Raw genomic sequence first — 25,262 nt, 5'->3', positions numbered from 1 at the left:
GAGGGGAAGGCGGTTGGGTGTAGTTCCTGAGGCCGGTGGTGGCGGCGGCTTCTTAAAGGCTCAAGGTTTTGTTTAAAAGTGTGCACTGAGAGCAGCTGAGGAAGCGGCGAGGTGTCTGTTCGCCTGTTTGGCGGTACGGGAACTTGGTGGGGTGCAGTTTTGAGGGTGAGTTTGCCGGGGGCTGCGCGGTTTCTGGTGAAACCCGAATACAGGTGGCACCTAAAATGAGGTCTTTCTAAGGAAAGCATAAATATGTGCGCGAAATCCATTGCATGACTTTTAACAGCTAAGAAGATGTTACAGGTTTTGTTTCCCCCAGATTATTTGTGGTGAAATATGCCAAAACATATGAAAATAAAAGTTGAGTGAAAAAGTGGTCGTGGAAATCCTGTAATGACCTGCCCTCCCATCAGGCCTGCAAATTATGTCCTTTAAGATCAATTTCATATTTCTTGTGCTGATAATTCTCCACCATGCAATTAGGAGGTGCTTTTGACCACGTATTGAGCATAGCAGCTGTGGGACTAAAAATCAAGAGACAAAACAGGTAGTGATGCTGTTGTCTTGGCACTGTGCAACTGATACACAGCATAGCTGCACTGCAAAATGGTGTCAAGAACATGTGATATGCTATGCAGTCGCTTGCAGAAATCTCTCTTGTGGCACAGATGGCATTTCTGCTTCCTGTGGGAGAGCAAAAGTACTTTCATGCTGCCCAGTTCATTAGGTTTCATGGCTAAAACTATCCAACAAAATATGCTTTTTTCAAAAAAATATTCTAGAGGTGGTATGCAAATAAAATCTGCTAAATGAAAGGAATAGAAATATGAAGTTCAGTGTATCTTAACTGTTTACCCTGGAGAAACCATGGTTCTGACCCCTGGTTATGAGCTAGAATCCTGTGGATATTAATTGTAAGTCCCCAGGAAAATAAAGTTATTCCCAAGGACTTAAACTTTCCTTGAAAGATTAACTAAGTGTTGCAACAAATACAATATTGTATGATACAATTTAATAATGCATTATATATGAGTGAGATAAGAGATGCCCCATCATGGCTTTATATTTGGGAGGGCTGAGGGAAAGGGAGGATGAAACAAAAAATGTAGAGTATACAGTGCTGTGATACATATGGCTACCAAAAGGAGCCTATGGATTTGCTAATGTTTCTGTCTGTACTGAAGCATGGGGAGGAAGGTATTGAAATTGTCTGGCCATGGTTTCCAAATATAACGTGTAAGGCCTGAAAGATGTTGGTGGCCCTCACCTTCCTCTTGCCTCCCTTCCAAAGCCACACCAACACCGAGGCTCTGGCCTTGTTCCAGCGCCAGCATTTCACTTCACACTTGTATCCTCATCAGCAAATTCAAACCCAAGAAACAGAAGCTGGTCCAAAGCACCAACAGTCCTGATGATCCTTTGACATTGGACACGAGCCCACCTTCATCTGGTGCTCTGATTGCCTCTTCCATGCTCTTTGGCAGTCAGCGTGTACTTTCAAGTACTTTGTAGTGAGTGAGAAGGTCTCCCCTCAGCCTCCTTCAAACTAAACAATTCTAATTCCCACAGCCATTCCTCACAGGACTTGTTCTCTAGACCCTCCACCAGCTTGGTTGCCCTTCTCTGGACTCGAGCAATTGTTCCACATTTTAAGCACAGCACAATCCTCCATATCTTCCTGTTTCTTCTTTTTATGACAGGATCCTGGTTTCACAAAACTCTTGTGTCTTTTCATGGCTGTCTTGTCCTTGGTTGTCAGGAAGAGTGCAGTGGACAACACGCAGATGAATAGAATCAAAGTATTGCTGTTTATTGAGAGTAGCGGTAGCCCTTTCATACGCAGTCAGGCTGATAAGGTAATATAAGCATATTGCTGAATGGTACAACACATTCTTCTTAGGCCACAGGGCACTATCTAACTGGTTAACTACAATTGTTTATATGCTGTCTATGTGATGCTTTCCCATCCCGTTATTCTTCTTTTCTGCTGCCTGTAGCTGATCTTTTAATAACCTTGCAGCTAAGGGCCTCAAGGCCCTTAGCTCACTCTGCCTAATGCTTCTCTCCAGAGGAAGAGAAGCCGGAGAACACGGGCGACGAGTCGCACAATGCAGACCCCCCCACTGCTGCCCGCCTGCCGTGGCTCCCGGACGCTCTGCTGCTGCTGCCTTCCTCTCCACCTCCACCGCCTGATTGATCTTCTCGACCACCGTTGCCTTCCATCTCTCCTGTGCTTCCCCTCTCAACACTGGCAAAGACTGCTATAGAGCAACAACCAAAGGGAGAACTGGGACTCGGAGACAAGCAACGAAGGGAACTACTCAAAAAACTGAAAGAACTGGAGACCAAGGATGAGTATACCTCTGAAAAAAAATTAAAATAATAATAATAAAAATAAAATTATAAAAAAAAAGTAATAATAAATAATAAAAAAATAAAAATCCCACAAAACAAAACAAAAACCCTAGTTTTTGCTCCGGGGAACATCCCAAACAACCAAGGGGCACTAATACATTTTTACCCCCTGATCCATTCCCTATTCCTGCTCCTACTTCCCTTAACCCTCCAACACCCACTGCTCCACCTCTTCCAGATCCTGTTCCAGGGCTCACTTCCTAAGCAGCAGCGGTGTCTGTGGGGCTAGAGACAGCAACTGTAGCAGATACACTGGCAATGCTCACCAGCCATATCTGAGTTGTGCCCTGAATTGCTTGTCTCCGAGTCCCAGTTCTGCCTTTGGTTGTTGCTCTATAGCAGGCGTTGCCGGTGTTGAGAGGGGAAGCGCAGGAGAGATGGAAGGCAGCGGTGGTCGAGAAGATAAATCAGGCGGTGGAGGTGGAGAGGAAGGCAGCGGCAGCAGAGTGTGCAGGAGCCGCGGCAGGCGGGCAGGAGCCTGGGGAGTCTGCATTGTGAGATTCCTCGCCCGTGTTCTCTGGCTTCTGTCCTCTTGGGTCCTCCGACGATTCTGGTGGCGGTGGTGTTTTTGGTCGCTTTTGGTTTTGCTTCTCGGTCCCATTTTTACTTTTTGCCGGAAACACAGGGTCAAATGGCACAGTTGGCTGAGCTTGAATGAGTATAGGCCCCGCAGGTGCTGGTGGGGGTATTTTAGGCTTCTGAAAGAACTGCTTAGAGGTCGAGTCCATATTTTGAGCATTCGTCGGTGTATCTAGTAACGACACTGCTGCCTCTGTCTGCGCTTCCCTGAGGTTTGCCGCAGGGCCTACCTTACGGGAGTGAGTGGGCAGCTCCCTTCCAGCTCCTGCTGCGATTGCCAGGCAGGGCCAACTCCCGTCCGCGTTTCCCGACAATTGGCTGGGAAGAGCGCAAATATGGAGACTGCGGCCAACACCAGTATGGTAAAAGCACAGCTCCTGGATCCGTTTTGGATTACCGGGAATCCCTCTCTCAGAGAGTATACTACGTAGTCACGGCACTGCCGCCTCTGCATCTGCCTTAGGTTTGCTGTGCCTACGTTAGGGGGGGTGAGTGGCCAGCTCGCTTGCAGGTCCTGCCGCGATTGCCAAGCAGTGCCAGCTCCCGCCCCCGTTTCCCGACGTCCAGATAAACCGTCGCGTGACGCATCTCCCAGCAATTCAGGGTCCCCGTTGGGGCACCGTTTGTCGGGAAGAGCGGAGTGGACAACTCGCAGATGAATAGAATCAAAGTATTGCCGTTTATTGAGAGCAGCGGTGGCCCTTTCATACGCAGTCAGGCTGATAAGGTAATATAAGCATATTGCTGAATGGTACAACACATTCTTCGTATGCCACAGGGCACTATCTAACTGGTTAAATGCAACTGTTGATATGCTGTCTATGTGATGCTTTCCCATCCTGTTACTCTTCTGCTGCCTGTAGCTGATCTTTTAATAACCTTGCAGCTGGGCCTCCAGGCCCTTAGCTCACTCTGGCTAATGCGAAGTGGTCATGATTGCTCACATGTCCATTTTCTTCCAAAAACTATCCAACAGAACATGACTGACTGGAGACCTTTGAGTCATGACACTGATCTGTGCTTTCAGGTTCTAATACAAAGAACGCAGTGCCCGGTTGATGCCATGACAATGAGTGGAGGTGCTCACGAACCTGACTGGGCATGAGGTCCGTGCAGTGCTCCTCCAGTACAGAGAGATTTGTGACCCAAGAAGTGTCCAAGACAGAAAACCACTTCCCCCTAACTCCCACGCCAATTTTAGGCCATTTTGGGTTTGTTTAAGGGTGTTTGTGATCAGGTTTTGACCATTCTAAATTTGGTTTTTGGGGCGGTTTTGGTTGTTTTGGGCCTTTTGAGATCAGTTTTTGTGCATTTTAAGGCATTTATGGCCAATTTCAGGCTATTTCGGCTCTGTTTTGGTGCAGTTTGGGTCTACTTAGGGCAATCTGAGGTCAGATGGAGGGAGTTTAGGGTCCCTTTTGGGCCATTTCTAGTCATGTCAGGGGTCAGTTTTTGGTTGTTTGACATCTACTCACCCCCTCTGCCTGTGTGCGCACCCCCCCAGGGTTCTCCAGCAGGTGGCCAGTGACTGTTGCTTTGTGGCATTTTGGGTCATTTTGGGTCAGTTTTGCGGCCCTTAGGGATCAGTGATGACATTTTCTCTCAAAAAATGGCCATTTTGATAAGTTCTGGCCTGCTTGGGGGCAATGTGGGTCAATTCTGGGGCACTTTGGGATCAGATTTGGGCTATTTCATGTGGGATTTTTTTGGTGGTTTTGGGCTGCTTTGTGCTCTTTGACATCAGTTTATGGGTATAGATGCTGATGCAGCCAAGAAGGATGTTGCAGAAGAGGACCATCAAGAAACTTGTGAGATATGAGACTGATCCACACTTTAAGCTTGATATGCAAGAGAAGCAGCATCCAACCAGCACTGTGCTGATGTGTACAGACATTCCAGACCCTAGGGATGGTGCCTGCAATGTGTGATTCCAGCATTTTCCTTTATGGGCTGATGTCCGTACTCTTAATTCTTGAGAAGAAAAGGTTGATAAGAACGCATAACTATGGGAAGTCTCTACAGATCTTCAGAAATAAGAGATAGAGGGGCGAGGGATCCTAATTACATACCCTATTTTGAAGCAGTTTCTTGAGTACTTCAACTTGAAATTGGATTCTTTCTTATATAGCCATGCTAATGTCAAATTTCAGAATATTCTGTGATATAATAACAGAGTAGTTGTAGCCCTGATTAGATAATGGCTGTAACAACACTTACTAAAACCTTGAAGGTGGCAGAGAAATTTATCATATCCTTCAATTCAGTGCTCATTTTTTCAGTAGGCTTTCCATAGAATTGAGACAGTTATATTATTATTGAAAAGGCAAATGGACAATCTGAAAATGTACCTTGGAACTTGTAGGTTTTTCCCAAATCTTCACAGATGAATCTTTTTGTATTTTGGACCTATTATTTTTAATATAGATACAGAAGACAAATTGAATTCTGGGAAGAAAACTGCTTAGGCAATTGCTTTCTCTTAAATACCAGGGGCTTTGAAATGGATGTGGAGGTGTATATAATATAGTGCATTACATACAGACTTACTTTGGTGGATATATAATGTTAATTTCAAGGTCTCTGTGGGTGTTTGGGGCAGTGAAATTTGCATTATATCTTTCTCCTGAGTCTGCAAGTGTCCTCTGGTTTATAGTGGTAATAGTATTCACCTGGTTCTGAAGAGTGAAAACCTGCATCTCTGAGGCCTAGACATTAAAATTTAAGAATATATCCTCCACAGATTCTGCTGCGATTGATTAGCTGGTGATATAGTAAGGAGAAGTAAATTGAATGGTAGCAGTTTATGAATTTTAATGTGGTTTTTTTAATTGACATATTTATTTATATTTTACTATATTTTTACTTTTCCAGATATTAAGTATGCAAAGGACTAATTAATCAGAAAAGTCATTCTTAAATGTAAATCCACTGAACAAAACCAAATCTCATTGCAGCTAATATGGATACGAAAAATACTGTTTATTCACAGAGCTTGGATGTGGATATGAGAAAATATGCTTTAGTCTGAAGCAGGTGTAAAATGGAGAAGCATTCTGAGTATGTGTGTACCAGTTAATATACAATGCTCTGCTTAATACCAGCATTCACTAATGTGATGTTCCTAGGTGGCACAAGAATATGCCATTCCTGGCTATCTCTGCTTAGCAGCTGCAGACAACCTTGAAAGGAACGTCAGTAATCCTTGTAAGGAACCTATCTAAGCATGGAATCTGCTGTTCTTTTGTCTCCAGCAGTAGCATCCTAGACACCAGGGCCTGAGGAATCTTAACTCAGATTGTGGTGTCATGAGACTGACGGAGCCAGTCTAATAATTCAGTGCCACTGGAAGGAGAGAGACTTTTTTTTTTTTTTTTTTTTGGCTTCTCCCATCTGCACAGCCCTGATGCCATGCATAGCCTCTGGGAACTGGGAACCCAGCTCACTGATGTGAGGACATTCCCCCTCAACCCCAACTAAAAAAAAAAAAAAATCCCAGAGGAAAAACCTTAAATGTTTTCTAGTCAGAGTCTGGGTAGTAGCTGGGAGCAGGAAAGAGTTGAGCAGGCATACTGGTTTTGCTACCTGACACAAAGATGTCACTTGAAGGCAACTGGATTTGGAGACCCCTGATGTGCTTGATTCAGAGAGACTGCAAAGGGGGACAATTACTGCTTGCTTCTGAAGTACAAACAGTTGGCTTTGGAGTGATAAAAAGAGGGGGCTCTACACCACTCCCAGAAGTCAGGGACTCCCTATGGTTGTCTGGAAGGAAGTCAGTCTGGGGAGGATATTGCCTCAGAGTTGCAGGGAACATGTGTCCATGGGAGATGTGTCCAGGAGAAGCAGTTAGAATAGGCATGGGGCTGAAAACATGAGCAGAGCTGACAAGGCTGGTGGAAGGAGAAGCAGTGGCTGCTGGAGCCACACCACTTTCTCTTGATTACTTCCCACCCACCACTGAACTCTAGAGAAAAGCGGAGGGGCAGTGATAGGGTCCCAGCTGCTGGAGAGGTTCTGGGCCAGTCTGTCCAGAGCTTGCAGTTCTTTATCCAGAGTAAGACAAGACCATTCAGTGTCAGCCAATGTCAAAACACTTTTCCTACTGCTAGAGTAGTATGGAAGCTACTGATCAGTGCTTACATAAGGATCTTGTTCTGGTGGTTCCTCCAGCTGTCCATAGATTTAAGATTTTTTAATTCCAGTTGTCACTGTTATGTTTTCCAGATAAGCTCCTGTTATTTTTTAGTCTATAAGATGATGTCCCTTATTTTCAATTTTCATACTTTCCTGCTTTGTAGCTGGTCATGTTTTTAGTTACTTTCAGCAATAATTTGCCCATCTGTCATAAAACTTCCTATCAACAGTAGTTTATTCTTTAAAGACAAGGAACTTAAATGGCTTTGATGCCCTGTAGGTTGTCACTGAAGAGATTAAGCTTTGCAAGAGACTTGTTTGATGTTCAAGCCTAGTGTGAGCTAAAGCCTTGTACTAACTTCCATCTACCTTCTATGGTTTTAACATAGGTCAGATTTGCATCCTTTTCCCTTCTGTTTACACCTTCCTGTTTCACTCCCAGTTCCTCTGCAGCAGTGCATCATCTTCTACATTCTTCTGCAGCAGTCTCATAAGGAGGTGATAATTGTATATGATAAGGGATTTGCTTGAAACTGTGAATATGACTCTTCTTTCTATGCTTCATATTTGTGTTATATCAGTGTAAAAGAGGTCATAATGGGATTCTGATTTAAATGCTGTGTTTGTATGTAAGTGCATTTAAAAATATAGAGAAAAAACTTGAAGTTTTGAATTTTGTCTCTTCCAAGATTAGGCAACTATTGCTCTGAAGTTACCTAGTTTAGGTAAATGATAATTTATAGAAAGTGTATTTCTTAAAAGATATATGCCCTATCTTTACTTTGTTCTAGAACATATCCATACAATCTTGAAGTTGAATAAAAATTTTAGTTTTTTATGGTTGGTAAAACTACATAATTGGTATGCTCTCTGCCTTCCATTTTAATTGAGCAACATATAAACAAGTTGAATGGAAAATAAAATTTAAAAAATCTTTGAACAAAATGATATGCAATATAAGTCTATTGCCTAGCTTTATTCTTTAATGTGCATTAGCAGATCTCTTCCTGTAAAAGAGGAGATCTAACTAAGGTATGGAATGAAATGATGTGAAGGATCTATCTTGAAAGTAAATATTTAAAATAATTTTAATTTCTATTATACTCCCACGTTTTCATGTCACAGACTGGCCACAGATAAACTATAAGAAATGGTGAAGCTCACTCTTGTGGTATAGTAAGAGAAGTGCAGAAGCAACAGCCCTTTATTCTTCAGTGATTTGTGTTTGCAGATACACGTTAGAACTGACCCTTAAATATATTTTTTTCTGTAGATGAATCCTTGATATTTTCATTCTTTCTCTCTCAATGAACACGGCTTCTTTTATTCTCTTTTTCTTTTTCTGGTCAAAGGAACTTTGCAGGATTGATGCAGTGCACTATCAGGCTGCTGGACATGTATTGATGCTTACAGCACCACTAACCAAAGCTGCTTTACTAAAACTCACTGGTTTTTCATCAACCATGAAGTTACGAATACAGCCGATGAAGGAGTTGCGTGTAGTCAGGCTGGATGTTAGCAGAGACTCTGGAAGAAGCATATTAAAAAAAATTAAATAAAATTACAGCTCATGATGACCCAAATAATTGGTTTGGTGGCAGAATCTATAATGGAAGGTGAGTCCCCCCATTTACAGTTTAGTGGTCTATTTTGAAGACCATGCCATAGTACATCCTACACATGGACCAGTTCACCAATAAAACTGAGGTGAGTCCAAATGAAGTGGAAAATTGTATTAAACACTAGAGTATCCAGCTTTTGGAAGAGTCAATATATGAAAAGTATTTCTGTTCCACTGAGAAACTTGCAGGGACTAAAGGAAAGGTGGTGTCTCCAGTCTAACCTGTATGTATGGTAAGAGTCTGCTGTGTGTTTTCCTCTCTTTTCAATTCACCTCTAACTGCAGTTCTGCTGAATCTTCTGTGGGTCTTTTAAAAGGTCTGGTCTACTGCCAGTGTCCTAGAGACCATTAAAGTAAGTATGGGAGTTATTTACATTTATGTAAATCTCTTGATACTACAAGAGGCCTAACCTTGCATTTTTTGATGCTGCATTTTCTTTTAAATAGCTGAGTAGATGAATCCCAGGGTGTGTGTTTGTAATTTCTTTTAATGTTAAATGTATTCTTATATGTGTCTGATTAGTTAGTCTGCATTTTGCTTATGGCATTTACATGGTAGTATTGTGTCTTGTTTGTTGTCGTGAAGTTAATTGTAAGGTTTTTTTGTATTAAGGAGATAATAGCATTTTAGAGCCTATGTATGGCATTGCTTTAATATTCTGTAATTAATGCAGAAGTGGAAGGCTTGGTGATGAAGCAGAACAGTATTTGCGATTACCACTTTATATTACCTCTCTGGGAAGAGTTCCATGCTAGTAAAATTTAAGTTTAGGTTTAAAGAGTGAACAAGCATCTGCACATAGATTTTATAATTCCCTTTAGGCTCATTTTTTCTCCTGGTATTGTGGGATGGATGCACACATCATGCACTCAAGCCACTAATAAGATAAGCAATATAATACATTTTGTAGTTAGAGCTGTTTGTGATTGACATTCAAGGCACAGAGAAATAATGCTGCATGTTTTCAATGAGAAATATACAGGAGATGACTTAAAAATTGAATCACGTAGAGTTGATTACAGTTTGCATATGAACATCAACAGAGTAGCTCTGTCTGTTGAATAAGAGAAGTAAATGTAGTAATCTTGGCCCACGCTACACAGATGGTCTGTGAGTCACAAATTCACATTAGCAGACATCTGTGCAATAGAAATCACTAGTCAGAAAAAGAATCTTCATGTTTTGTCTTGTGTTCAAAGTAAGAAGCCTGGTAGCAACAAAACACTGAGGTTCCAGTTACAGTGACTTTCCAATCCCATTAATAGATAAATAACTTCTTAAGAATCAGTAAGCCCATACTGGAAAGTAAAGTGGAAAAAAAGTGGGTTTTTTTTAGCTTGCTGATTTCTTTTCTTATTCTATACTCGGCCCTTCAGCAACTGTGAATTCTTTAATTTCAATGAAGCATCACTTTTTTCTTTGAGAACTTGAGGCAAAACACTTCAGATCAGCTCTTGAGCCTTTGAATTTTACTGTGTAGTTCATATGAGGTACGTTTTGGGTTTTTTTCTTTTTTGAAATGAGAGCTAAACCTTTATGCTTTCTCTGAAAACTATGTTGAAATTTGATAATGACATACAACAAAGCTGCCGAAACCTTACCTGGTACACCTCCAATAAACACTGGCTCCCTGTGGTCAATTGCCTTTGGATTTAGTGGCCCTACCACATGGTTGACTTCAGAGTCTACATCCAGCTGCACCACATTGGCATCTCTAATAACTGAAAGGCAGAGGAGCAGGGATCAAAAAGATTGTAAAAAGTAGATCATGAATTTTCTGTGATGTTCAGGAGTTACCTGTTTGATCTGAGTAGTGTAATTTAGTATTTGCTAGATTGGGTGTGAGCCAGTGCTAGTGGCAATATGTGTGCAGATTTTGGCACAGAGCAGGGCCAGTGGAAGTTATTGTGTGAGAGAAAGGGTGCTTTTGTGTGGGGCTCCTGATTGCTGGCAGCTATGTCTGGGCTGCAGGGTATGAGCAGACAATGGGATGTGGCTCAGTAACACTATGCCAAATCATTCCCAGTCTGGGATGTACAAGAGGGCAGTGAGGTTTCCTCCTTGCTTGTGTCCCTGGGTTTACTTCAAAAGTAAACAAGAATGCATGGGGAAAAGGTGCACACTCATATCTCTTTTGGATGTGACACTGGGACACATCCTAAGTGAGCATCTAGACAGGAAGGTGAGTGAGTTAAAAATACCTGAGGTTTAAATGTACTTTTTGACTTTCAGACCCAGGAAAGAAGAGTGGATGTCTGGCACAGGGGCAAAATCCTGACTGTAGACATCTCTCTGTATGAGGCAGGGGATCTGCAGATCTTTCCTTTTATTTGACCTCTAAAGGCAGTGTTTGCTTATGCCTCTTGCATTCTACAAAGTTATTTAACCTCTGATTGGGAAAATAAGAACAACATCTGGTATACGACTTGGGAGAGGTTGCCAGCATTTCTTCTAGGTTGTCTTGTGTTCTTTGAACTTCCCTCCTTGCTTGTTCATCATAACAATGAGTTCTTGTCTTCTCAGGAAGCTCTACAGTTTCTTTATCTAAAGGAGGAATATGACTGGAAGCTTTCAAGGCCAGGTTTGATGGGGCTCTTAGCAACCTGTTCAAGTAGGATGTGTCCCTGCCCACACAGGGTAGTTGGAACTGGATGATCATTAAGGTCCCTTCCAACTCAAGCCATTCTATGGTTCTATGGTTCAGTGACTGTCTCTTTCATGCAAACTTCCACCTTGGCAAGTGAAAGGGAAGAATAGAAAATGTGACTCATTCCTGATGCACTAGCCCATGGAGATGGATATCTGGGGAGGGAGAACTGGGTCACCTTACTTAAGGGGATGATCATGTTTTACTGACCTGCAATTCGGTGCCACTTGCCATCACATAGACTCTGTTTCAGAGTCACTGAAGTTGAAAAATCCCTGATTCCATTATTCAGTTTCACAGTAACCTGTAGGAAAATAATATAGACGTCACTGTACACTGTCCTGTCCTGTTCTCTTTTTTCCTTCTCTTGTAATGATGCTTCATTCACCACTCAAAACATGTCTAGTATGTAAGTGAAAGAAAAATATTATTTCATGAAATTCTTTAAAATGAGGCACCTTTTTAATTCACAGATGTATTTATTTTTTTAGATTCAATATTTCCACGACATTTCTGATTGGAACTCAAGAAAGAATTTTTAAAATATGAAAAATAACATCTAATTTCACTTAAATTTCTAATACCACTACTCTATAATTTCCTGTGTGATAAATTAGTGTTTAGAGGCATCAGATGATGTTTTGGCATCTTACTAGCCTCTTAGTGAGGAAAACAGTCATGAAAAACCCAAGTATAAACAAACAGACAAGATGTGAGAAAGGAATAGCTAAGGAACCTAAAAATAATTTTAAGGTTATTTCTTCAAGTTTACCAGGAAGTTTCTGCTAGAGCTAGAAAGTGAACATAATTCTGAGTTTTATACCTCTGCTTTAATTATGTGGATTAATATTGTGTTGCATGGAAATGTCACAGTGTTGGCAGAGCAGCACCATCTCCCTGTTGTGGGGCACAAAACTCCCAGTGGTGATTGTCAGACAACTCCAAACACTGCAATACCTTGTCTTTTCAAATGTCTAAGTTGTCCCTGGTAATGCTGACACCTTGTTGACTGAAAAATTTGCAAGGAAACAACTTATTTTTAATTTTAGAGGATCTCTGTTTCAATATAGTTGTAGTTTTAATTTTTTTTCCACAGGCACACCAACAAACAAAAATGCAATGATCCTCATGCTCTTATATCTAACTGTTGATTAAATATATAGGAGTGAATTAAGCAAATGCAGAATCATGGGAGAAAGTGGCTCCTAAATGAATCTCACAGACAAGCTGTGCTGATGGAGAGACATGCACATGTTTTTAAAAATGTAATAAAGGTGCTAATTGTTCTTGTTGGTCCAGCAAAAATGTTTTCACAAAATGGGTCTTTGGCAATGCATTCAAAGAGAGCAGACAGTTTGTGGTAAAATCCACAGGTCCTTACTAAGAGAATGTAACTGGCATACTTGTTGCAGTGACAAGCAGGGATGAGCTGCTTTTCCAGGCTGAGTTTTGTTTATGAATTGCATATACAAGAAGTGATGTTTGAAGCAGTAAGTGAAGTACTTTCTTTTGTTAGATTAGCTGATACAATTGGAAAACCAGGCAAGTTTCTGGACATGCAAATCTTCCATCAGATCTTTACAGAAGAAGTACTAAGCTCTACCAGTTGTCTATAGATGCAATCTTTAAGTGGGGCATGATACCTAGTGATGCTTTAAGTTTTTTGTTTATTTACCAAGGACAAGCTACAGCTGTGAAAAATGGACTTTATCTTACCTAATCATCTGTCAAAACTTAGGTGCCTAACTGAATTACCTGCTGTTCACTCTGTAGTCAACATAGACACCTTCACCTCCTTTAGGATAAGGAGAATTTTCATCTTAAACTGCCACTCAGTCGCTTCTGGACCTTCCTGTTCTCATAAGGGAGGTGACAGTATTTTTCCTCAGGTGTTGCATTGCTAATGCAGGTACAGCCAGCCTCACTTAAATACTATTACACTTGGGTTGGTGGTTAGGTACTGGGTAGTGTGTTGCATTGGTTAAGGACTATCAACATTGCTTAGATGCTTTACTATGCCCTGAATTTCTTTTCTACAAAAAGGATTTACCACCCTGCTTTGAACCTTTCCTTGTTTTGTCCAGTTAGACTGAAAGTAGTTACTGTACGTGTGCAGTGTGAAGAGATACAGATTTCAGCAATGAATATAATAAAATAGCAACAGCAACAACTACCTGCCAAGGTCATTTTAAGCCTCTCTTTTTCAATTGACAAAAATCCAGAGGCTCTAGAAACCAGATCAACAGATAATGAGAATTTCCCCTTTCTCTCACTCTCCTCATCACACACGTTTGTTAAAGCAAGAAGAGAGCAAGCACATCTCAGTCTTCTAATAAGAATTCATTGACAATTTTCTTACTTTTACTGATACGTATATTTTATTTTTTTTTTGTGGAGGAAAGAGAAGCACCAAAGAGTCAGTGCTCTTGCTTCTTTTCAACTACTCACTGAATATTTATAGTTGGTATCAGTAAAGTGATCTGATTTTGCCTTAGGTGTTATTTTTTGTATTTTAAAAGTATTGAGGTTGCCTAATCGAAGCAGTTAATATATTTAGGAGAGAAATAAGAATCAATTAACGGCAAATTTGTAAGACAAAAGCTGCATATAGCAGAACCCAAGTAGGTAGGAGAGAAACCACTCAAAGCAGTGGAGGAAATGTGAACTTAATTATACCTGTCCATTTCTCATATGCATGTTCAAATACTCTCCATTCACGCTGTGACCGTGCAGTAGAATGCCTGAGCTGCTTCGGGGACGTATTTCAAAAACAACTTCGAATTTCAGGCCTAAACTGAAGGATTCATCTGTGAGGGAAAAAGAGTAACATTATTTTTGCACAGAGTTAGTGATGAAATTGGATGTCTACTCAAAGTCAAAAGGGAAATTGAAAGCCCCAGGGTGAAGTCCTGTCTTTAAAGCCATAGGAACCAGTCCCAGTGTACGTAGGTGAAGAGATGGCATGGTGTGCTGTCAATGACCCATTTCAACTTTTGATTATGTTTGCTTGAAGTATTAATCAGGGTTTCTTTATTTTTCATTGCTTAAAAAGGATATATTTTATTTAAAAATATTTCTTAGCAATGAAATGGACAGCAGAAAGTAAGTTCTCTGTATTTTTTGGCCATTTGTTGTTGTGCAATTTAATAGACATTCAGCAGTCCTTATACATTGAGTGGGAGTTTACTTGAGTTTTTGTAATTCAGTGTAAAAAAAACCCTTTTTCAGTTTGGTGCCAGGCCAGCCAACAATTAGAAGCATTGTTTAGTTCCTCTTGGTGTTGGCAATGAATAGGGTTATGCAGTTTCTTTTTCTGTTGAGATCAGAGCTTATGTGACAAAAAAAACCCCATAAAACACTTCCTGGAACACAGCAGGCCTAAGTGACAGAAAATACGTGTTCTGTCATGCTGTTCAAGGCATGACATGTTCAAGGCAATGCCTTAGGATTTTTGAATTACAAAATTGTTTCATTTATTAAAACCAAGAGATGACCATTTACTGGTGGACTTGGTCTTAGCCACATTGACTTCTGTTTGGATAATGGTCACCATACTATAATCTGTTCCCTTGTGAAATTATTCTAATTATTTTACATACTTACATAGAGATGTACTTATGAAATAAAAAGTTTCATGGTGACATTGTGACTTCTCAACATCATCTGCCTACCACAATAATGATCTGTATCCGTATGTTATGGTTCACAGCCTCTCGGAAGTCACCACACCCTTTGGTGGAATGTGCCATTCTGAAGCACAATGAATATTAGTCTTATTATGGGATGAATTTGTTCAGTATTATGTATTACCAAGGACAACATATCCTCCTTCGGATGAAAAGTATGTTCCTGCTTCCAATGGGCCTTCAAAGCAAGGTGTTACACTAAAGGTTTGTGAAGCTGAAGTAATTGATCTTCCATTGAGCTGTAAATTGCTGAGACAACCACTAAAACTGTAGACAGAGTTAATCTGAGGAGAGAAAAAAAGCATGATTAGTAGATAAACTGCTCATGGAAGGAAAGAAATAGTTCTGCTCTTATTTGTATTTTGTGCTTATGGGCTGTAAGGCTGTGATTGTTTGGTGCACCAGTTTTGAGTTAAAAAACAGTTTCCAGAGAGGAGAAAGAGGACAGATGCTTTTTGTAGTCTCTCATGTCTCTCTGGTGACTTCCAGGTAACTCCAGCTCATGATGATTCTCAAACAGCCTTTACTGAACCATGACAAACAAAGTGCAGCTAGAGCAAGGCCATGTACACCTACCACATATCCTCAAGAAAAGGCAGGATCTACTTTTTCTGAGTAGTGTATCTATCTTTTTTAGGCATATAACACTAAAGATTACCTTGAAGGAGACTTGGTTATATTAATTTTTGCTTTAATCTCCTTTCCATATATTTCAGGATCAAGATGTGGAGCAGAATACTGACTTTTAGGTGCTGTATTAAAACAGAGATACTGAGACAACAAAATCTCCCTGAAACTCATCTACATCTCTGACCTCTGGGTGAAGCTGGTCTCACCTAACTTTACCTGTCTCACCTAAGCTTGAGTTTTACTAGGATTTCTCTGTTCCTCAGAGACCACTGGGTTTCAAGTTCCTGCTGCAAGTCCACAGAAACCTCACCCAGCTACTGCCAGCCCAGTCCTGCAGGAGCTTTCCTATCCACTTGAACTGAGCTGTCTGCTCTTCAGCATCCTGAGGATTCAAATCATAATATGCTCTTGTCTGAACTCATCCTTACAGTCAGCTCTTGCATTAGCTATACACAGAGCTGTGGGATAACATAGTGGGTGTCTGCTTTACCTGGATATTTTTGACAGCTTTTCCTGGAGCTACACCCCCAATATAGAGTGGCTCAGTGACTCTCCAGGTATTAGCATTACTGCTGAAAGGTTCTTCCAGTACTCGGAGACCATCAATTATCAAGCGACCAATATTTTTGCCTCTAATAAATATCACCTAGAAAGGGAGAAAAAAAGTATTTGGGAGATTAATCATTAAGGGAACTGTCCAGTGTAGTGTAAGAAGGTGAGTTTGAGAAGAAAAGCTTGTAAACAATCCAAGACCTTTTTATTAAATGCCAATATTCCCCATCACTTCATGTTCATGTAAAGCCCAGATAGTAAAACTGCTGTCTTTTTTACATTTTGGTGTACAAGGCAGAAGCCATCAATACATCACAAGGTCTAATGAGATCTGCCTGTCATATATTCACATGTGTGATTCATTGCTGTGGTGCTGTAACTGTTAGCATTTTCACCATCTTCCAAGTTTTATGGTCTGGATTAATCCGGCCTAATTTAGGCACTTAAATGCCCAAGTTAGGAGCTTAGTAACTGTAGACTTCCTCTGTAGCCAGTGATGAGAGAGGGAAATTCAGAGGAAAATTCCCCTTGACCCATAAAATTGTCTTTTTACTTTCATATACTACAGAGGGATCCTAAGGCAGCTGTGCTCCTTGCTTAAGCACTTCAAAGAAATTTGCTGAGCAAAATCATCCTAGTCCTTCCTTTCCGAGCTAACTAAACTTAATTGCCTTACTGTTCTGCTTGTTTCTGTCTCTTCTGTTCAGTTGTTAGTGTCGGGAATTGCTGGGTTTTTATAGCTGATTCACTTTCCTGCCCCTAGACCTGATAAAATGCCACACTGAACATTTAAAAATATTGGCAGAAATTTCTCAACATATAGGTGTGGCTATGAACACATGAATTCACATCATGACTTTATTGCAGCTTTGATAGCATGTGCCATTGTAATGTTTATTGTCTTCTACTTACATTATGCCAAAGGCCATCATTGTATTTCTCTTGGCTCTTAATCCTTATCTTCTGATGACCAGCATTGAACATAAAAATGAGTCGGCCATGAGCAACAAAAAGGGCCATGAAATTGGTTTCTTTTTGATCCGAGACGTAGAAAATCATCCCATGAGATGACTGAGTTTTCAGACTGATAGAGAACTGAGCTCTGGCACATAAAAACACAATGTTAAAGTTAGATCATGTATAATTGACTTAAATCAAACTGCAAGTAGAGGAAGACTGAGATTTTCCTCCCGTGTATTCCTTTATGGAATTGGTGTTTCTGAGAAACATTCCATACTAGTTTTTGGACTAGATGTCAATTTTGGAAAAGAAGCTGCCTTACAAGGAACTAGTTTTTAAAAATGAAAATCTCTGGAGTGAATAAAATTCATTTAGGTCACCAATAACTGACTTTATATACACTAGATTTCCATTCCCAACAGTAATGTTGGGGGACTTTTAAACTGTGATGGCATGGATGCCTGACAGCTCACAAACCTTTAATGTTTTCTGGACTCAGTGCTAATCTTTTCTCTTCCTTGTAGTTCCTTGTGAAGTCCAAGGCAACAATGGCAAGCTATACCAACTTGGTTTTACACTGTGAACAATAAAGATTTCTTGAGTGATTGGTATTATTATTTTGGGTCTAAAAAATGGCCTTCCCTGTTACACACGTGTGCACATTCCACAGACACTTAGGCTCTTAGCAATATCAGTTTTAAAATGTCACAAGTAGTCTTTTTTTCCATAAATACACGTTACAATGAGAAAGCTGCAATAACAGTTGTAAAACAAATATGTCCTGTAGGGATAAAGAGACATACTAGAGTTTGGGTTTCCTTCTTCATATGGGCGCCATCAGAACTGCCTTAAGTAAAACTATTGAATTAAAATGCACGTAATGCTTTTTTTAAATTTAAGTCAGGAAATAGCATTCTTCTTTTCTGAATTAGTGGTCTGGTAAGCTTCCAGGGAGTGCTGTGTTGCTTAATTTATTGTCTTTCATGGAAAATATTAAACCAAAATCCCTTGTTGGTCCTAACATACCATGTGGCATATCCTGTGGAAGCCTGAGAATTACATGACCATAATATCTGGACTAATTATTAATTACATTAACTTCCATAATGGCTTGAATTGGAAATAGTTTTCATAGCTTTATGACCTACTGCATTTCGTAGGTTCCTAAGTCTTAAACAGCTGATAAGGTTCAGTCAACACATTACCACTTCATTTCTTGGTCAGCTGTTGGTTTCTTTTCCAGCTCTGCTTTAATGTCATTGCTTCTACTTCAAGAGATCGAAGGTGCATTGCTTGTATAGAACAAATACCCTCAAAGTCTTCATACAAATAGGCAGTGAGACACATTTTGTCAACATGCAATGCAGATGAGGACTCCACAAGAGGGATGTAGTGGGAAACATTGTATTTATTACTCTTACTCATCTGAAACCCCTTTAAATATACCCTAATAACATGCTCTATGCAAAAATTGGTCTAAGATATAAAGGAATAAGCCATGGTATCAACAAAAATATGTCCTTTTTCTGGGTTTTTTTTCTTTTTTAATTTGAAATACATCTTCCTCCTTCCCAGTATATATAATTGTTTTTTCTGCAGTGCCTTTACCTTTCATTGAAATCCTTTGGTATGTGATCAAATTCTTGTCTGCTGTTTGCTGTTCCTCCAAACTGATAGGCATGTTTGGTTGCCTTGGGGTTCATAGACAAGTGGCAATGAGTGTCTTGTGTATTCACTTCTTGATACTTTTTGAGGCCAATTGAAGGCTGTGAAATCTTGTCTTTATCTCTTCCCACCTTCATAGAAAGAGAACCATTAACCAGAAATATAAGATCTGACATAATAAAATAAAAATATAATTTATATCTAAGCTAGCAATGTGTTTGTTTCTTACAGAAATACCAGGAATGGTTCCAAGTCAGATTTTCCTTGGTCTAGTAAAGGTGCTGATTAGGGCAGATAAAAAGTTAAATAAAAATTGTTTATCTAACATAATTATAACTCAATTATTTTGCAGTTTTTCTAATGGAATCTTTTCCTCTCTGCTTTTGATGATATCAGCTATCCTGTGGGCATGTGAGGACATGATTGGACTAAAATTTCTGCATGCTGGAAGAAGGATTTTTTCACATTCATAATAATCTATGCTAATTGTGCCCAGTCGGGAGAGAGCCACACAGAAGCAGCTGAGAACAGAAGCAAGCTTATTCCTTTAGGATACAAAGGAAATCAAGGAGTCTTGTTTCTGAAGTACTGTTTTCAAAATTTTCTTTTACAGTCCTAGCAAGAGAGAATGATACAAGTTTAAGCCAGATAGATTGGATCAGGGCAGTCATTTGCAGTGATGGAATGTATAAAGGAATAGGATCCTTTCATTCCTGTATCTAAAACATTCTTCATGTACTACATTTTGGGTCCATGATTTGGAGAATTCTCAATCATGGCACAGTATCAATCAACTTTGAAAAATTCTAGGTGGTACTGGGGCAGTTTGTAGCAAACCTTTTTATGACGGTTTCCTTTGGCTTTTGACGAGTTTTTTCCTTTCTTGTGGAGAATAGCAAGTGGAGGAGATTCAACAGGGCATCCATAAAAAGAAGCCTGAACTTTCTCAGAGTACTGTTGGAAATCTTCCACTTCAACATCTCGATCCAGCCTGTTTGTCAAAGAGGGGATGACAAGAACAGCTTTTTTTGCAAGTATTGGCATTGTCTTCGTAAAAATTGCTGAATTTTGCATTTATAGTTTTAACAATTTTTAAATGGTGGGCTTTTTGTCATTTCTGGGTCATGGATAAAAGTGCAGATTTGTCTGAGTAATGCAGACATCCTATACTACCTCAGAGTGTTATATCCATGCTTGCAGAAACAGAAAGTCTCAAACTGCAGCATCAAATTAACCTTAAAATCTTCTATATAAAAGCATTTTGTAAAGCAATTACGATAACAATTTCTGACCATTTTCACAAGACTAAGCTCCTAACTTCCCCAGCTCCTGTGAGATGCCTTAATATAATTTTGTTTCAAAGGCAGAGCTGGAAGGTATGTAATATAAATGTAAATTACAGCTGTGCAAATTATACACTGCACCCGTAGCATTAGCAGGTGGGGTACTGAAAGCTGATATACATCAATTTATTTGTGCTTTAACAATATCTTAACCTACAAGGTCTGTGACAACAAATTCCATGGAAAATAAAGTAAAAAACTTATTCACACATACTGTCCAACCTTAAAAAATGAGAGAGGGGTTTATATTCTGACAATAAATCAGTTCTCAAGCTACTATCCAAGCTGTCAGACAGCCACTGCTTGGTAAGGTGTTTGGAAGGCTGCTACACACCTAGTGAAATAAGCATTGCTTATACAGCCAGTGAAGTTGGCTTGCTGTGTTCTGAGGGGAGAGCCACCAAAATAAAGCTTCTTGTCATTGTCTGGGCTTTTGCCTGCTCTGTCCTTCGCTGGGTTCTTCTTGCTTTGTTTCTTGTCGTCAACAGTCAGCTCATATCTGCAAAGGCAAAGCATACATTTTGCAGGCTGGTTTTGGAAAAGTCAATGGAGGTGCTCAGACAGCACATTAGAGGCACACAGAATGCTCTGTGCTGTTTATACATCACTGAGTATTAGCACTCAAAGTGATGAGAACACCTTCTTGTTTCCAACTGTGCAACAAGCAGCAGTGCAAACCCACTGGCAAAGCTGAGCCCAGAGGCCCATGAACTTCAAAATATCCTGGGGTTAATGGTGAAGTCCAAAAACATACAGTACAGTCAGTAAAGATAGAAGCTAAGTGATTGCTAGTAAATAGATAGAGCCAGCATTTAGGTAAAATAAGATCTAAGCACATGCTAATTCTTCTTTATGCCCTATCCATTTTTCTTTCTCTTTTATCACAGTATACTGATTTTTTGTGTTTATACAATGTTTCTTACTTAATCCCATTTTGCAACACATTAATTGCTGCAGAAGTCAGGAAGGATTCCGTTGCTTTAATAAGAAACTGAGTATAACTAAAGCATCAGACATTCACTTTCTTTGGCAAGTTCAGAATTCAGAACACTCAGGGAAACATCACAATCCCCAAAGCTATTCCAAGGCACCTTTTTCCACCTTCAGCTTTTTAAATTATGCTTCTTGGATGTCAGAAGTCACAGGTGCAATCCTCTGTTTCTGTTAGAAAACTGAAAATGACCTGGTTGTATCTGCATAGGCAAAATTCTTGAAAAAAGATGCTTTGATTATTTGACCTTCTAAGAAAATTTTAAACACAGAAAACAACAGTAAAACATACCAATAAAACAATGCTTTCAAGTTTTTAAGAAGCACACAGGAAGCCTTATTCCCTGCTGTTGTATTTAGTCTTACATTTGTGTCTGATAGTGCTAAAAATATTTTTACCCTGTTCCACAGTGTATATATCCCAAATGAATCCTTTTTGTGAAGATACCTCAATTGCTTCAGAGTCAATTTGGGATTGCTCTAACAATCAGAACAATCAATCCTGCTGAAAAATTAATCTCATGCTAGTTTTAAATTATATTAAACTGTCTCATACCCAAAGACAAAAAAAAGGAGTGTTTAGAAAAAAAATGTTTTAGTTTTGCTAAAACTTCCCCACATCTTGTGCTTAGGCCAAGCTGGCTAGTTTTTAATGACAGATTTTTGGCTTTATACTTTTTATCTGAGCTGATCAGTTAAAATTTGACTCAAAAACCCATTTAAAGATCACTTTGAAAGTGAATAGTAAATGATCACTTGCTTTACAGGAAATATTTGTTTCAAAGGTATGAAGTGATGGATGCTGGACAGCTTTACCTTTCTGGGGTGATAGAAGTAATGATGAAGTGAGTTTTTCCATCGTTGTAATTTCGGTCAGGTGATTGAATTTTGGTTCCACTTGCATTTAAAACCACAGCACCTCTGTCCATAGAGATGGATAGTACATCTGACTGAAATGCAGACAAAAATATCTTCATAAGCAAGTGTAAGACAGAACAATTAACAGCTCTGTGAATTTTCCTGTTGTCTTTGTTTTCCTTCCTGCTGTTTTCTCCATTTGTGCTTTATTTGCAGTAAGGTATACTGAGAAGAAAGCCAGCAGATGTTTTCATAGGGCTGATATTCTTGCTGGTTTTAAAGCCAGAATTCTGGGAATTCTACTACTGATTATTATGTCTCATATGTCTCACATGACCTCCTTCCACTAGCATGGATGCATGGTGTTTACATTTCACTTGTGTTTCAGTTGCCCCTGGTACCGTATAGAGCAGCTGTTACTGCAGGATTCCTGCTGTCATAAGACCAATACATTTTTTTTTCCTTTCATAATTCCTTCTGATCAGACCCATTCAATCACTCAAAATTATCTCAGAGATAAGATCTGCTATCTGGGTCAGGCATACAGGATCACAGTGCCACATAACAGGAATATTATCTGTCCCATTAGAGCAAGCACTGCCACTGTGCACTGGAAGAAATCATCCTGTCTCATTCTGTTAAGTGCTAAATAGCTGAACCTCCATTTGTGAGGTAGGGCACTCAACACCTGATAGGATTAGAGATTTGGAGTTAAAACCTGAACTGTCTTGTGCAAGGGCTCATTTATGCAAGCAATGTGGGTGACTGACACGGTTACTGATTTCAATTTAAGGTAATCCTCCAAACCGTAAAATATAAAAGTTTGGAAGTGGTTATTGGTGTCGTACAGCCTTGCAAATGTTCTCCCATCTGAACTCATGCTTGCTGCAGATGTCAGTCTGGGCCGGCAGGATCTTGGAATCAATTCTTTGGCTCACACAACATTTTGGGAGTGCAAGTCCATATTGCTGCCCATGTCACACCTCTAAGGAGGCATTTAGAGCAGCCTGGCTTCCCATGGCTGCAAGGAACCATTCTCAAGCGCAGCTTTTCACAGGCACACATGGATGCCTGGGGACCATCTGGGAAGACTGACAGCTTTCTGACTGATTTTTGTGGAATGCTCAAAATACCATCCCACTAATTCAAACAGACTTTGTTTCCAGAGGATTGTCTCTAGATGGAAAATGCCAAGCCCTTAGTTGTATTTGTACATTGGTAGCACCTACAGATCCGAATAGGGATTGCAGTGCTGCTGAGCACAGTGAGATGCTCACACACAGATGGACTTTACTGAGCACAAATATATGCATGTTAATTCTAGGCACATGATCAAATCCTCTTCTCAACATCAAAATGTCTAAGCATTGCTGGTTTTCATCTGCTGGACAAATGCAAACTGTGAAAATTAGGTCATCAGTGGGTGCTTCTATATTGTGAACCAGTTTCTCTATTATGAAAAGATGAACAGAAAAATTATATTATTCCCCTAATATTCTACTGGGATACAACTCAAGGGTAAAATAAACCAAATTTTAGAGAAATGTGTACTCACTCCTTCAATATAGTAGAAGAGCAGCCCGCTGGGCTGCAGTGTCTTGAAATTAAAGCCTCCTTCAAATTCATTAAAGAGGGACACTTTTTGGCTTGTTGCAATGAAGCTCTCTCCATTAAAATATGCTTTGCGGGACATCTGTTTATTAAATAGAACATAATTACAAGTAAGCGGGACAGAACATTTAAATAGTAAAAAGATTGAAGATATTTATTTTTAAAAAGATGCAGCCATTTCAGTTCTCTGAAAATGTCAATTTTCCTGCATATCCTAACCTAATTTATAAAGGCTTTCCTTTACACACTATGAAAGTCTTAAGAAAGTGCAGCCATTTTATACAGTGTAAGACAAAGTGTTCTTAGTTTCCTGAGATTCTTGGTCTCATTCTAAGTCTTCTGATGTTAGTGAGCATGAAGATGAGAAGCAAAGAGTGTTTGGTCCCCTCTCTGAGCTGTGTGGCACCGAGTCCCCATCCTGTGATATATTAGTTTGAATGCTTGGATGGGGGGATGTTTGACATGGTGGTCCATATCTCTTTGAGTCTCAAGAGTAAAACTGGGTCTGATGTAGGACAAATTTCATCTAGCATCCTTGTTAACAGAGGGTGAGGTTGTGTGATGAGTTCTACAAGGGGTGGGCTCCTCCGTCTTCACAGGCTTCCAAGAATGGCTTTGGGTAGACATGGCAGTATGATAAAGATCACAAACACTCTTTAAATTTACCAGCCTTGCATTGTAGTGGAGGAATGATGAATGATGGAAGAGACAAAATTATGGAAGAAACAAAATAACAATTTTCTTAGTGTTCATGCTGGTAAAGTTAGTTTGTGAATCACAGAGGAAAGGCTGGACTGATCTAAGGGGAGAACTATTTTGAAGTGTGAATGTCTTGCTGTCTCTTTTGTTTCATGTATCTGTATTAGGATATATGAAAGAGCAATTATCCTTGTTTCTTTAAGAAAAAATTAATTATGTGGCATATTTACATTCAGAACACAGCACACAATTTATTTCAGATCCAGCTTTTGCATTACATTCTCACGTATGATAAGAATATCAAGTGAAACACCTTGTGCTGTAATTCAGTGTGAAAATTGGATAGTATGTCAGCAGACTTCACACACACACATCTCTCACCTCTACCAGTCAATGAGTGCATTATAATTTCCTTGGTTCAAGACTTTCTTTCCATTGGAGTAAAACTCAAGCTCTCATCTGTATCCATAGCCAAAGTTTTATTGTTATTTCACAAATGATGTTCTGCTTACCAGTGAATCCTCTGGGCACCCGTAACTGATTCCCAGGGTTCCAGGTTCTTCTAACAAGTTGAAATCCTTCTTTTGGAATTGGAAACCCTTCATGCAGCCTTTAAAGCCAGTGCTTCCTGTCAGCTGTGAGCTAATGCTGCTGGAAAGGAACGTCAAACAAGGTTGATAGCCCTTCCCTTTTTGAATAGACTTTTATCACCAAGATACTCTAAAAAAAACTTGGAAGAGCTTCAGCCATTTGTCTTACTACTGCCCAATTCCTGCATCTTTATGTAAAATGATTAACCACATTATGTGTTCTGAAAAGTCAAAATGTGTTAGGTGTAAGAAATATTGCAGAAGGAAATACATGAGGGTTC

General features: G+C 39.8%; 1 protein-coding gene across 1 annotated transcript in view; it reads right to left on the bottom strand.

Annotated features, from left to right (window-relative positions):
* Positions 1–7,345: 7,345 nt before the first annotated feature.
* LAMA4 (laminin subunit alpha 4) overlaps positions 7,346–25,262 on the bottom strand; it is a 96,771-nt gene continuing 78,854 nt past the window's right edge. The window contains exons 26-38 of the mRNA XM_071741133.1: positions 24,904–25,039; positions 23,637–23,774; positions 22,040–22,173; positions 20,568–20,732; positions 19,728–19,881; positions 18,834–19,021; positions 17,178–17,367; positions 16,204–16,359; positions 15,208–15,367; positions 14,074–14,204; positions 11,608–11,701; positions 10,352–10,471; positions 7,346–8,655 (exon numbers count right to left, since the gene is read on the bottom strand). Of these exons, the coding sequence (XP_071597234.1) occupies positions 8,510–8,655; positions 10,352–10,471; positions 11,608–11,701; positions 14,074–14,204; positions 15,208–15,367; positions 16,204–16,359; positions 17,178–17,367; positions 18,834–19,021; positions 19,728–19,881; positions 20,568–20,732; positions 22,040–22,173; positions 23,637–23,774; positions 24,904–25,039 (1,912 nt within the window). The 3' untranslated portion in view covers positions 7,346–8,509. The remainder of the gene's footprint in view (positions 8,656–10,351; positions 10,472–11,607; positions 11,702–14,073; positions 14,205–15,207; positions 15,368–16,203; positions 16,360–17,177; positions 17,368–18,833; positions 19,022–19,727; positions 19,882–20,567; positions 20,733–22,039; positions 22,174–23,636; positions 23,775–24,903; positions 25,040–25,262) is intronic.

The sequence above is a fragment of the Heliangelus exortis genome, chromosome 3 (assembly GCF_036169615.1).
Source record: "Heliangelus exortis chromosome 3, bHelExo1.hap1, whole genome shotgun sequence".
Classification (NCBI taxonomy): Eukaryota; Metazoa; Chordata; class Aves; order Apodiformes; family Trochilidae; genus Heliangelus; species Heliangelus exortis.
This window is presented reverse-complemented; position numbering and strand designations above follow the sequence as displayed.